The sequence below is a fragment of the Carassius auratus genome, chromosome 3 (assembly GCF_003368295.1).
Source record: "Carassius auratus strain Wakin chromosome 3, ASM336829v1, whole genome shotgun sequence".
Lineage (NCBI taxonomy): Eukaryota > Metazoa > Chordata > Actinopteri > Cypriniformes > Cyprinidae > Carassius > Carassius auratus.
In genome coordinates this window covers 21,251,815-21,267,227 of record NC_039245.1, presented here as the reverse complement: position 1 = coordinate 21,267,227, position 15,413 = coordinate 21,251,815, and the positions used below count along the sequence as shown (strand labels likewise).

General features: G+C 38.4%; 1 protein-coding gene across 1 annotated transcript in view; it reads left to right on the top strand.

Annotated features, from left to right (window-relative positions):
• The window catches only part of LOC113050546 (butyrophilin subfamily 1 member A1-like), a 36,135-nt gene that overhangs the window by 10,363 nt on the left and 10,359 nt on the right, over window positions 1–15,413 (top strand). The window contains exon 6 of the mRNA XM_026213587.1: window positions 9,156–9,239. Within this exon, the coding sequence (XP_026069372.1) occupies window positions 9,156–9,239 (84 nt within the window). The remainder of the gene's footprint in view (window positions 1–9,155; window positions 9,240–15,413) is intronic.

Sequence of the window (15,413 nt, the reverse complement as noted above, 5' to 3'; positions counted from 1 at the left end):
ATTTTATGTAAATAAGGCAGTATGGTGATCATTTTTAATACAAGGCAAGTTTATTTATTGAACACATTTCATACACAATGATAATTCAAAGTGCTTTACATTTGAAGGATTAAAATAATTATACAAATAATCAAAACAATAAAAACAAAGTATTAAAATGTTAAAATGATTTAAAAAATTGATTTAAAATTAATTAAATTAATTGAGAAAAGGATTGTTAGGGTGGTTTCTCTGCAGTGGTTCAGACTGTAGGATTGAATAATAACTAAAGAAACGTTAAAGGGGGGGTGAAATGCTCGTTTTCACTCAATATCCTGTTAATCTTGAGTACCTATAGAGTAATACTGCATCCTTCATAACTCCAAAAAGTCTTAGTTTTATTATATTCATAAGAGAAAGATAGTCTGTACCGATTTTTCCCGGAAAAACACGACCGGCTGGAGGCGTGACGTGTGGGCGAAGCTAAAGAATCACGAGCGCGAATAGGCTTTGGCGTTGAGAGCGTTTGGAAGCTGTGACTTTACCGTGAGGAAAGCAGTTTACTCACCGCGGATCGTGACCCTTTTTCGTTGGGACTGCATTATCCTTAAGAAATAAACGATATGCAAATCCGGCGTCAAACTGGGCCTTGTTTGTAAAACAAGCATCTTCGAAATGCAGGGAACAAACACAAACACTTGCACAACTCCGTTGATGCTCTGTAAAAATAAACTCCATCCACTGGTCCCTTAATGCTGTTTTTTCTTTGGTAATCTGTGCAGGGTTGTCTTGCCCTGGCAACCAAAAACACACTCCTTTTGTAACATTTCGCGACGCTCTCGCTCTGATCAGTGAATGCCTCTGCTCTCAGTGCTCTGCTATACGGGAGCGCGCGCTCTTCCGGCAGAAGTGTCCCTAGGACCCATATAAGGAAATTCCGCTCCATCTAACGTCACACCCATACTCGAAAAAAACTTTCCGAAACTTGTGACAAACCGGAAGGAGTATTTTTGGAACAGAAATACTCCTTCAAACGTACAACTTATTTTTTGAAACTTTGTCCATGTTTAGCATGGGAATCCAACTCTTTAACAGTGTAAAAAACTCAGTATGCATGAAATAGCATTTCACCCCCCCCCCTTTAACAGAACAATGGTATAAAAATGTTTATTTTCTTGTCTATTACCCCCCACTGCTACTTATACCAACCCCAGAAATAAGAGACGTTAGAACAGATAAATATGTGTGAGAGATATTATGTGACTATATTGTATTGCAATAGTTATCACTTTAATGTAAATGTTGAATTGAGACTAGTTAGCAGCAAGCACATAATTTATAATGGGAATGGTTTAATAACAGTATTTCATTGTGGTTATACTTGAACTGGTTACAAAATAGATGAAGGATGGTAAAACACAAACAGTTAAATGTGGCCAGCATGTGTGTAAACTGTTATCTGAGATAGAGTGAGAGAGAGAGAAATAAAAATAGAGGGAGAGAGAGAGAGAGAGAGAGAGAGAGAGATTTTTGACTTTTAGTCTTTCTTTATTTTAACAATTATAACATTACCAATAAAACAGTATTTACAAAATACATAAATTTACATCAATATACAAAAAAACTCATACATTCATATGTAAAATTCCATCTTCTAAACACATAAAACAGCATTCAAAGCCCAAGTATGTTTAAAAGCATCAAGATCTCCAACCATTTTATAGTATGTGAACTCATCAGTAAGCCGGGCAGATATCAGTCCTTTTAAAGTCATGTTAACATCAGTAGAAACACCCCCATTCATCCTTTCTTTCCTTGTTAGCCATATAGCTAACTTTGCTTGACCATATAAAAAATTAATTAAGACATCATTTTCTCTTCTATGTCAGAAATCTCATTCTCCAAGTCTTGTATTCTGATCTTTAATGTCCTTTTTGAATAAGATGAATATTGCTGACAGAAAACTCTAATTTGCACTTTTCCAATGTCCCACCATTGTTTAATATCACCATAATTTCCTTTTTGCTTTCGCCATATTTCCCAAAACAATTTAAAATTCTCACAAAAAACATTATCTTGTAAAAGCTTATTAATAAAATACCAATACAAACTCATTTTACTTTCTTTCAACATGACAAAGTCCATTGTTATCATTTTGTGATCTGAAATTATATTTGGAATAATATTAACATTACCCACTCGGTTTCTTGAATCGCGAGAAATATAAAAACGATCCAATCTAGCAGCATGAACTCTACCATCTGTGACTTTTACCCAAGTGTATTGTTTAAGCAATCGGTTTTTTATTCTGCAAATATCTTCAAGATTTAAAATTTTTACCATATTAGATAATACACAGGCTGATTTCTGGTGAGGTTCTTCAGCATTTCTATCTATATTAAAATTCAAGGTGCAGTTCCAGTCTCCTGCCATTATAATTATATCTCCTAAACTAAGAGTTTTTAAAACACAACCTAATTTCTCAAATAAAAGAACCCTTTCTGTTCCCCCATTAGGAGCATATATATTAACAAAAAGAAAATGACAATTTTGTATTTCAACTCTTACTAAAAGTAGTCTTCCAGGTTCTATATCATATCTAGATACAATTTTTACTTTTAAAGTTGGATTAAAAAGAATCGCAACTCCTGCACTAACATTACAGCCATGACTTAAAACATATTCTCCCTTCCACCACAAACCCCATTCAGACTCGTTACTCACATTACTATGGGTTTCTTGAAGAAAACCTACTGCAATATTCTTAATATTAAAGTATTCTGAAACTAAAGCCTGCTTTTTCCTATCCCTCAAACCATTCACATTAAGAGAACCTATTTTGAGATACTCCATGAAAAAGAAAGAATAGAAAGAAAAGCAGGAAAGAAGAAAAAAACACACACAAAAGCATGTATGAAGTCATACTGTCTATTTAAGTGAAAGTGAAGTGACATTCAGCCAAGTATGGTGACCCATACTCAGAATTTGTGCTCTGCATTTAACCCATCCGAAGTGCACACACACACACTGTGAGCACACACCCGGAGCAGTGGGCAGCCATTTATGCTGCGGCGCCCGGGGAGCAGTTGGGGGTTCGATGCCTTGCTCAAGGGCACCTAAGTCGTGGTATTGAAGGTGGAGAGAGAGCTGTACATGCACTCCCCCCACCCACAATTCCATCCGGCCCGAGACTAGAACCCACAACCCTTCGATTGGGAGTCCAACCCTCTAACCATTAGGCCACGACTTCCCCACATATTAGATAATACACAGCTTTACCTCGAACTCTTCTTTCATTCACATTCTTTCTATCCTGTCTAATCGTCGTTATGTACTTCTTAAGCCTATAGCGTTTCTGTTGGGATAACACAGTATGATTGTACGTTTTACGTGCCCACACTACAGAAGCAACAAACTTTTCCTTATCAGGGAAGAAATCTCCTATCTCTACCCTTTTCCCTTTAGTCTCATCCAAGAAAGCATTTATCTGTTCCACAGAGTACAAATCATCATCAGCTTTATAGAGATCTAACAAATCTGACAAGCTCTCATCATCCTTCATATCATCCTGCGTCATGACTTCAACATCATCCTCCTCCTCCTACTCTATACTCGCGGACAGCTCCTCACCGACGTGTAAGCCTACCTGACTACCTACAAACTTCTCTTTTACATGTGCAGTACCATTTACACCTCTACAACTCGGCTTTTCATTGTCAACGTGCTTTAGGTTACTCACAACGGTCTCACTCACCTCCAATCCATTGTCTTTATTCGTCTCAGCCACAGCCACAGGACCTTCTTCCGAGCCTGATTCCTCTCCTGTCTTCTGATTCACCTCCACATCTTTACACACCAATGTTTCTTCCCTCTCACTTGTCCTAGCTTGGTCCAAAATTTCCTTTTGAGGGCACGAGTCTCTTATGTGGCCGTATTCCCGGCACTCAAAACAGCGCAAACTCTATGACTTCGTTTTCAATGAACAGAGGGACGTGCAAAAGGAGTTTTCTCCCAGATGGAAAGTGAAGAAGAGCTAAGAGAGATGTCAGCTGAGATCCGAAGATTGTTGGTGAATGTAAAGACAAAGCCGAAGCCTGTTGAAAACTTAAGGGTTTCAGAAGGGTTCTAGCTCACATCCTCATCTTCACAGAATCTAACAAAACCACAAACTGAAAAGCGGGTCACTGATGTGAGGCCTTCTATCGAGGTCACATCTCTCGGGGGTCAAAGAGCCAATCGTGACTCGTGCTTTTGGAGGGAAAGTTTATGACTGTCAGTCTCTAACATGGTGTTTTGAATATGAAACTCGATTGGCTGCTCACAAGAAGAATCTTCAAGATTCTTAATGTGTTGCATAGGTATCAAGCATAGACTGTATAAAAAACATGGATGTAGTGTCCATGACATCACCCATTGGTTTCTGAAGAGCGTTTTTGAAGTCACCGCGTGCCACTCTCGCATAAGTGAAAATGGGCAAAAATGTGGGAGCTGGTTGCTGAAACCACACCCACCTAGCACGACACCGATGACAGCTGCGGCAATCCAAGTCACTCAAGTGGCCATGCCCTTAATTATGCAGAACTTTGAGGCTTAATATAATTTAAATGGATGAGTTATAAGACAATTCACCCCCACTCAGTTGTCACGAAGGGCAAATTAACTATATCGACCTAAATAATTTTTTGAACCAGGCTGTAAACATGTTTTTTTTTTTTTATGCTGTAAAGATTGACATTTTAACATGGGGAGTCTATGGGATTGACTCCCATTTGCAGCCAGCCTCTAGCGGCCAGTCGATGAATTACAGTTTAAGTCACTTCCGAATGGGCTTCACAAGAGAGAGCGGGAGGTTTTAGCTTGGAAAAAACAAATATGCTGAGCAGATATGCTAAATAAGTTGGCTTACATATAAAAAAACAGAAGACGCAGACTATGCATATTAATTCTCTTGTTTCTGTTATCGAGGGAGAGACAGCCAAGGATGTAAATGATTTCACATATCTTGGTAGTGTTATTAGCATTGATAACAGAACCCAAAAAGATACCAAGGCCTGAATAATTAAAGCAAGAGGAGTTTTTAGCAGAACCATCTGGAAGTACAAACATCTAAGCCTTAAAACAAAGATCAAGCTCTATAACAGCAATGTTAAATCAGTGCTTTTGAATGGCTCTGAATGTTGGAGAGTAGTGAAAGAAGACATGAACAAGTTAGATGCCTTCCATAATAGTTGCCTGTAACATATACTGGCCCAATACAATCTCCAACACCAATCTGTACATAAAGACAAGATCAAATACCATATCTCAGGAGATCAAGATACATTGATTAAGATGGCTCGGTCATGTACTTAGGATGCCCTGGGAAAGGATACCTAAAGTGGCACTGCGTTGGACACCACCTGGCAAATGTAAACATGGCAGGCCAATAATAACATAACGACGTACAGTGGAGACAGAGCTGGAAGAAATGGGGCTCTCATTGGGGGAAGCACAGTACAAAGCCCTGGACAGGCCCAGATGGAGAGAGTTAGTTGCGGCCTTATGTCCCATGTGGGATGAAGGGGATTAAACTTAAACTAAGGTGTTAAGGACTGGTGCAGATCAATTATGAGGAATTCTTCATTATATTTTTGAGTCTATATTGAGACTATATTGAGTCTCTTTAAGTACAAAAAGTTCCCAAAATATTTATTTATTTATTTCGTATGGACATACCAATAACATTGGACAAACCAGATGCAATGTTTAAAGTGTTATAGCCCTTTTAAATAGTGCTAATTTTCAACACCTGTCCATAGGGGCTTTTACAATAGAAAAAACTCATTGTTAAACAAAACACGGCACAATTTACAAATGGGAACAACTTTGGCTCGATTTAAGCCACTGTTTGAGCTCTCTGGTGAAGATGTTAATATTGTTCTGCAATTTGAATCCAGTGGGAAGAGAGTTCCATAGTGTAGCCCCTCTGAATGAGAAGCTAGACTGTCCAAAAGATGTTCTAAACTTTCGGGAGCACACAATCCCCACTAAAAGAGCCCTGACGCCTGGTGACACACAGTTGTTCAAATATTTAAAAGTCAATTTCAAAATACTAAAATTTACTAAATTTTCAAAAGTAAAAAGCTTATGCTTTTGCATGATATCACAATGATGCAATCTAATTGGTTTTTTGTCAAATATCTTAATTGCCTGTTTATATAGAGAAATAACTGGTTTCAAAGTGGATGCTGATGTTTGTGACCACGCTGTTATACAGTATGACAAATGTGAAAAAACCATTGCATGCATAAACAATAAAGCTGCGTGATGTTACAACTGTTCTCTAATAAAACGAAAACAGTTCAGATTTGATATGTAAAAAAACCTAACATAATCCATGTGCCAAAATGTAAAGTTACCAAGAATTTAAATGATTTTAGATCACCTGCACTAACATCATTTATTATGAAATGCTTTGAAAAAGTAGTAAAGGAATTGATTTTACAGAAGACAGAGACCAGCTTTGACTCATTACAGTTTTCCTATAGAGAAGGTAGAGGTGTGGATGATGCTATCATTTTAATCTGGTGAAGAAACATTTAGAAAAACCAAAAACATGGGCCAGGATGTTGTTCATCAATTTTTATTCTGCTTTTAACACCATAAAGGCACATTTGTTAATAGAAAAAATAATATCTCAGCTTACTATATAAATGTTGCTGGATGGATTTTAGATTTTTTAACAGAAAGGCCACATTGTGTTAAAATCACAGTGTATTTTCTAAGCAGTTATTTTGTTTCATGGGCTCTCCTCAGGTTGTTGTTGGTCACTCTTGTTATATATAATTTGCACAAATGATTGTCGTAATTCATTTGAGGACAGGCATATTATTAAACATGCAGACGACTCCGTGATAGCGAGTCACTACAGGAACAGGATCGAGGACATGGTGCTGTAGAAGACTACTTTTAGACATGGTGTAGTAATTCCAGCTTTAATTAAATGTGGGAAAAACCAAGGATATGTTCATTGATTTTGGAAGATCAACACTGAGTCCAGAGTTGACGAACATAGACGGAGAGGATATTGGGATGACAATCATAAATATCTTGGGATTATAATCAATGACAAACTAAGCTTTGACACAAATATATCAGTTGTTTGTAAGAAAATACAGCAACTAATCATTTTATTTTTTAAGGAAGATGAGTACATTCAGTGTGTGCACCAAAATGTTGACTTTATTTTATATCTTATGTTTGTTTCTGTATTGTGGTCTGGTTCTATAATCTCACATTGTTAAATAGGAATACGTTAAATAATCTTGTCAAAGTGGCAGGAAAATCATCGGAACAAGTCAAAGTCAACCCATAGAAATTTATAGACAGGTTTTAACAATTTTACTCAAATTAAAGCACATTTAATTTGAGTAAATTTGGACCATACTTTGCTGAAGGAATTTCAATTGCTGCCCTCAGGGTGTCGTTTAGAGAGCAAGGTGAAGAACAAAACATTTATATTATTTACATCAAGCTTTTGAAGGGTATAGTGTGTATTGTTTTTGAAACTTCATAATGTTTCACTTGATTAAACGTTTAGGGCCCTATCATACACCCGGCACAATGTGACGCAAGGCGCAGCGCAAGTGTGTTTGCTAGTTTCAGTCCGGCGCTGTTCGCATTTTCCTGTCCAGCGACATGTCGTTTAATTATCAAAGTCCATGCTGGTCTAAAAAAAGAGGTGTGTTCAGGCGCATTGCTGATACATTGCTATTTTAAGGAGCTGAAAATAGACTGAGACATAGACCAACTCAAACCTGGTCTAAAGTCTAAAGTCAATGGCGCAATATTGTTTTTGTAATTTAAAGAGCGCGTTGGTAGAAAATGCGCCTCTGGGCGGGTCCACAGTGCATCACACAAACATGCCAAATATTAAAAACTAAAGGATTACAATGTAAAAGAATATTATTGTGTAGGCTACATAAATATAAAAATGGAATGGAAGTCTAGTCATTGCATGTATTAGAATTAGGCTACCTATTTGCAGTTCAGCCTATTACTACTTATAATGATGAATGAAATTGCCAAAATAATTGAACAATCATGCCAATACACACATATATATTAACTGACTCATCGCGTGGGGCTTTGGTGGATTCCTGCTTGACCCATAGATGATCTGCTAACGCGCTTTAACTTCGCACACAAGCAGATTGGTTTCTTCGCTTGAGAAGCTTTCAGCTTTTTTGCCAACAAATTCCGCCATGTAAATAGCGATCCACCATGGCGTGAGCGAGCCATATTTATCTTAAATTGCCTTGAATCTCCTGTGTCTCCGCTGGTTCCGTTCAGCCTTCAATCTCCTGTTTCTCCGCTGGTTCCGCCCAGTCCAAATCCCCATTAAATCCCAGGATGGGCTCCTGATCCCCAGTTAAGCCCAGGATGGGCTCCCGATCTCCTGTTATGCCCAGAAGAGGCTCCTGTCCCTAAGTCAAGCTCAGAAGAGGCTCCCGATCTCCTGTTATGCCCATAAGGGGCTCCTGTTACTAAGTTAAAGCCAGGAGGGGCTCCCGATCCCCAGTTAAACCCAGGGCTCGCTCCAGTGTCAGCTCCAGCCCCAGAGTTTGCTCCTGTGTCTGCTTCAGGCCCCGAGTCCAGCCCAGTAAAGTTTCCCAAGTATTTTTTTGGGAGGGGAGGGGGGGCAGTAGAGATCCAGCTGTAAAGCCCCCGAGTCTCCAGATCCGCCAGATTACTTCCCTTGCCTTTAATAACCCGGTAGTTCAAGATTGTCAGTCCTTAACGTAGTGAACTGTAATGTATGTGTTTGTTCTTCACCATTGTTCATCATTAAAACCTTCTTCTTTTGGATTTTTTGTCTAAACTTCATTTGAATACACGAACTGTTACAACTATTAGGCAGAAAATTAGTTTGAGTAATAGTTAATTACTAATTGTTAGTTAACTAATAGTTAATTAGTTAGTTAGGTAGTAGTGAGAATTGGTGCCCAAACTAAAGTGTGATCAATAAGTTAATTTAGTATTAAGTCTGTTTTCATCCACAAAATATTTATACTTGTTTATTCATACATTTTTGTGTATATCTCAGGTCATATAATTTGTAGTTATTGTTCAGAAATTATATTCACATTGTTGTCTGAATGCTGTTTTCTCTTGTCTTTATTCTGAATCCTCTTCAGATCACGATCGACTACATGATGAAAAGAGAAGACTACAGAATAATCACAGTCAATTACAGAATGAGAAGAGAAGACTACAACATGGTGAATGTATCTTTATTACATTATTCATTCATTATTCATTTAAAGTCAGCCATAAAACACTGTTTCAACCCTGTATTCGTTTTATTTTGTGTATATCTTGGATATGGTAAATGGTCACCAGTTGTTTATATAATGTATATTTAACTGTTTATGTGCTGGGCGTACAGTATCTGACCATAAGAGAATTTCCGTGGAGCTGCCTTTTCTGTGTTCATATACCAAACCAAAGCGTGTAATGTGTTTTAGAAACCTAAAAAATATAAACACAGAAAACCTGACTTTATGCCTTCAAAATCTACAATTTGCAAATATATAATCAGTCACTGAATCCGTGGAATTTTACAGTGACACTCTGAGGAACATCTTGGATCATTATAAACCCATTAAAGTTAGAACAATTTAGTTCTCATGCTTGGCTCCCTGGTTCACAAGTGACCTGCAGAAAATGAAGGCAGCTGGACATGCCATGGAGCAAAGCATCTGTACTTATAGTTCACAAGCTGGCTTATTGGGATCACCAAAAATCTTACTCAAAGTTCATCAAAGCTGCATGGTCCGAGCATTATTCACACATCCTCCAGCTGTGTCCTCGACCCACTCCCTACAGTACTGGTAAAAGCAAACATTCCTGCTCTTAGTCCACTTATCGCCATGATTTTTAAGCAATCTCTCCAGTCTGGTCATGTCCCCCCTGCTCTTAAAACTGCAATAACTAAACCTCTATTAAAGAAACCCAACCTTGATGCTAAATCTCCTGCTAATTATAGGCCCATATCCAACCTGCCATTTCTTGCAAAGGTTCTAGGAAAAATAATTGCTAGTTACCTTCAGGACCACCTAAAATACAATAATATCTATGAAAAGTTTCAGTCTGGTTTCCACTCTGCCCATAGCACAGAAACAGCCTTAGTGAGAGTTACAAAAGATCTGCTGATGACAGCTGACACTGGCTCACCATCACTCCTCATCCTCTTGGATCTCTCAGCAGCATTTGATACCACTGATCATAACATCCTTCTTAACTGGCTACATCGCTCCACTCGCCTTATTAATACTGTCTTGCGCTAGTTTGAGTCATACCTCACAGACAGGTCTGAATTTGTGGCCATGGGAAATTCAAGGTCCTGTACGCATGTTGTTGGGTGCGGGGTTCCACAGGGTTCAATTCTTGGACCCATTTTATTTACTCTACATGCTCTTCCCTAGTCACAGTAAAGATTTGAACTAATTGTTCAAGAACGACACATCACAAGACACCAAACAAAGAGCTGGTTGGTAACCTTTGTGTTTGGTTTAATATGTTTGTATGGTTTTCTCAGATCAATGTTTTTACCCTGTCAGGCTCTGCTCATGTCGGTCGTGGTTGATTTCAATCGAATGTTCAGTCAACATTTAATAAAACACAATAAAAGTAAAATACGCTGGGTGCTATCAAACAATAAACAGTCATGGTGATTTCCATATTTTGTATCAGTTTATTTTGTGACAGTGACCACATAGCAAGATTGCACCAAATGACAATATGCACAGAATGTTCCATAGTAATAATTGTCTGGTGACACGTTACTTGTTAATGCATGAGAGTAAGTCAGTTAAATAGTCAGTTAAATTGTCAGGCCTAACTTAGTCATTTACACGTGAAATGACATGGATGCATTCTGTGCATTTCATTCACAATTTGAATTTTTTTTTTGAGATTGAGAATAACAAGAACAATAAGTGAAGATATAGGGAGTTTCTTTCAAAGATTTTTTTTTTAAAATTTATTCTGAAATGTAACTTAATGGATATATACAGGGATGACAAAAAACGAAATTAACCAACAATGTGCTTTATTACTGCATTTGTTTACGAGTAACTTTATTCAAGTTAAAAAAATTAAATAAAATCAATAGAATTTATATAATATATTGTAGAATTTAGCTTTTTTGTTTGGTCACTGGCGGCCACCCCATTTGGAGGCAGTGCCCCAGCATGGCCCCCCCCACTGAAAATGCTCTAGACACGCCCCTGTAAATCACGAGTCAAGGAGGAAGTTTTAAATGTCTGATGGATCTGCTGTATTTTATCAAAGAACACTCACCGTATGTCCGTGTATTTGGGGCATTCTGTTAGGAAGTGCAGTTCTGTTTCCATCTGATTCAGATCAAAGTGAACACAGTCTCTCCTCCGCTGGCAGCCATGTTTTTCTGTGTCTGCCCGTCTCTATCATCAGCTTGTGTCCACTGAGTCTGTATCTGGTCAGCGTGCTTCTCAGTTTCCTATCTGACACTGTGTACAGATACTCTGCCATACTGTACTCTCTCTTTAGAGTCCAATAGCATCGCATTTTACTCTGTTGTTCTGTTTGCGTTTGCCAGTGAGTCATGTAATTCTGTTTGATTTGTGTAGTAATCTGATTGAATCTGATGTGATTCAGAGCATCGGTAGATGTTAGTGAAGCATCAGGACTGAAGCTCTGGATCTGGTTTCTTTTCTCATCTCTTGATGTTGCAGGGCTTTATATTGATATGATTGGCGGTCACTGAGTTTCAGATGTTTCCAGAATTGAATTGCCCTTTTATGTATCTTTATGATTAGAGGATATTTGCCTAATTCTGCCCTGCATGCGTTATTTGTTGTATGCTGGTGCACGTGTAATATATTTTTACACAGTTCTGCATGCAGGGTCTCAGTTGGATGTTTTTGTAAATGTGTGTTGTGTTCCCTGGGATCTGGATCTTTTCTGGAAGATCATTATTTTGGTTTTCTTCAGGTTGACTGTCAGGGCCCAGGTCTGGCAGTATTGTTCTAGCAGGTCCAGCTTCTGTTGTAAACCATGTTGATTGGGAGACAGCAGAACTAAATCGTCTACATACAGCAGGCATTTGATCTGTGAGTTGTGTAGTGTGAGGCCAGGGGCTGCGGATCGCTCCAGACTGCTTGCCAGTTCATTGATGTAAATGTTAAATAATGTTGGCCTTAAGCAACAACCCGGTCTCACACCACACTCTTGGGAAAGATACCTCGTACATTGGGTGCCGATTTTTAGGCCACATTTACTTTCAGTGTACATTGATTTGATAAGGTCATAGGTTTTACCTCCTATGCCGCTTTCAGTAAGTTTATAAAACAGTCCTTGGTGCCAAATTGAGTCAAAAGCTTTTTTAAAGTCAATAAATCATGCATATATTTTCCCTTTTGTCTTGTTTAACATGTTTTTCAATTAGATTATGTAATGTATAGATGTGGTCTGATGTACGGTAATTTGGTAAAAATCCAATTTGACTTCTACTCAGTACCTTTTGTGTGGTGATTAAGTCTAATAGTCGAGCATTTATTATGCTACAGAATAACTTTCCCAGGTTGCTGCTCACACAGATGCCTCTGTAGTTGTTAGGATCAAATTTATCTCAATTTTTAAAGATTGGTGTTATCAAGCCTTGATTCCAGATGTCAGGGAAGTGACCTACACTTAGAATCACATTGAATAGTTTTAGAATGGACAATTGAAATTTTACTGCTTGTGTGTTTTATCATTTCATTTAATATCCCATCAGGTCCAGATGCTTTTTTGAGTTGGAGGTTTTTTATTTTTTCTTTAAGTTCTTTATCAGTTATTGGGAAATCTAATGGGTTTTTGTTATCTTTGATTGCTAATTCTAGTTTTCCCAATTGGTTGATTGTTTGGTTTTGTTTACAGTTTGTGTTTGTTTGTACTTTTATTAAACAGTGTTTGGAAATGACTTTCCCATATTTCTCTATTTTGGATTGCTAATTCTTCATGGTCAGTTTTTTTTTCAGATTGTTCCAGTTATTCCAAAATTGGTTTGTGTTCACTGACTTCTCAATTATTGCCAGTTGGTTTTGGGTGTATTGTGCTTTTTTGGTTCTGAGTGTATGGTTCTCTCTCTCTCTCTCTCTCTCTGCCCTGTTAAACTGACAGGACTTAAAAACATATGCAAATAATAAACTTTCACTCGATGATGGTTAAGCTGTGCAATTAATCCGCAAATCACATTCGTCAAGGGCCGGGGAGCAGCTGGCCCGTACAGTTAATGAATAATGGATCAACTACGACAGCCAACATCACACATCCTGCGATGTGACTATCGTGGATTCGTACATCGTGATATCAATGCTTAAACGACACATCGTGCAGCCCTACTCAGAAACATTGCCAGATGTTAACTTTACGTGATTCTGAGAAACTTGTCCATGCCTTTGTCACTTCAAGATTGGACAATTGTAATGCTCTTCTCATTGGGATCCCTGCCAAGAGAATGATGAGATGAGAGTTTGCAAATATGAACACATTACACCAATCCTTCAGTCCCCACATTGGCTTCCTATTCCAGCCCGGATTGAGTACAAAGTTTACCTCCTCACACATCACTGTATCCATGGAAATGCCCCCAGTTACCTTCAAGAACTATTTACATGACAGATTACAGCACGTTCCCTTCACTCCAAAAACACTTATCGGCTCCTTCCCCCAAGGACTAAGACTCAATGGTGCATTGGTGACAGAGCTTTCTGTGCCTTCGCTCTTATCATGTGGAATGCCCTCCCAAAACACCTGAGGGTCACACAAAGGACTGATATTTTTAAAAAGGTATGTTTTAAGACCTTTTTAAAAATATCAGTCCTTTGTGTGACCCTCTGGTGGTGTTTTGAACTATTGAGTCTTTTGAGAGGGCATTCCACACGATAGGAGCGGTGGCACAGAAAGCTCTGTCACCAATGCACCATTGAGTCTTAGTCCTTGGGGGAAGGAGCCGATAAGTGTTTTTGGAGTGAAGGGAATGTGCTGGTATCTGTCGTGTAAATAGTTCTTATAATAGGTCTTAAAACATACCTGTTTACATTTCTTTTAAACCCTTTAATGTTAAAATCATTGAAAGTGACATGACATTCAGCCAAGTATGTTGATCCATACTCAGAATTCATGCTCTACATTTCACCCATCCGAAGTGCACACACACAGAGCAGTGAACACACACACACACAATGTAAACACACACACCCGGAGCAGTGGGCAGCCTTTTATGCTGTGGCACCCAGGGAGCAGTTGGGGGTTCGATGCCTTGCTCAAGGGCACCTAAGTCATGGTATTGAAGGTGGAGAGAGAACTGTACATGCACTCCCCCCACCCACAATTCCTGCCGGCCCAGGACTCGAACTCACAACCTTTCGATTGGGAGTCAGACTCTCTAACCATTAGGCCACGACTTCCTAAGAGCTTTCCGTCCCTCCATTGAAAGTGTGTGTATGGTATACTGTCCATGTCCAGAAAGGTAAGAAAAGCATCTTCAAAGTAGTCCATGTGACATCAGAGGGTCAGTTAGGATTTGTTGAAGCATCGAAAATACATTTTGGTCCAAAAATAACAAAAAATATGACTTTATTCAGCATTTATTGTGAGCGAGTTCAAAACACTGCAGTTTAGTTATATCCGGTTCGTGAATGAATCACTCGATGTAACCGGATCCTCTTGAACCAGTTCACCAAATTGAAGTGAATCATTTGAAACGGTTCGCGTCTCCAATAAGCATTAATCCACAAATGACTTAATCTGTTAACTTTTTTAACGTGGCTGACACTCCCTCTGAGTTAAAACAAACCAATATCCCGGAGTAATTAATTTACTCAAACAGTACACTGACTAAACTGCTGTGAAGAGAGAACTGAAGATGAACACCGAGACGAGCCAGATAACGAACGAAAGATTGACTCGTCGACAGTGTTGGTAAGGTTACTTTGGAAATGTAATAGGTTACAGATTACAAGTTACCCTGTTTAAAATGTAATAGTAGTGTAACTTTTTCAATTACTTTATTAAAGTAATGTAACTAACTACTTTTGAGTACTTTTTGATTACTTTTCTAAATTTTTGAAAATTAAGGGGGGGGGGGTAAAATGCTCGGTTTCACTCAATATCCTGTTAATCTTGAGTACCTATAGAGTAGTACTGCATCCTTCATAACTCAAAAAAGTCGGTAGCACTTTATTTTACAGTCCTGTTCCTCATTTACATACTATGTACTTATTATAGTAATTACAATAACTATGTAATAACTAGGTACTAACCCTGAACCTACCCCTAAACCTAACCCTACCCCATGTAGTTACTTTGTGTTACCAGAACTTTCTTAGATAAATACACTGTAAGTACACTATAAGTACATGTTTGTA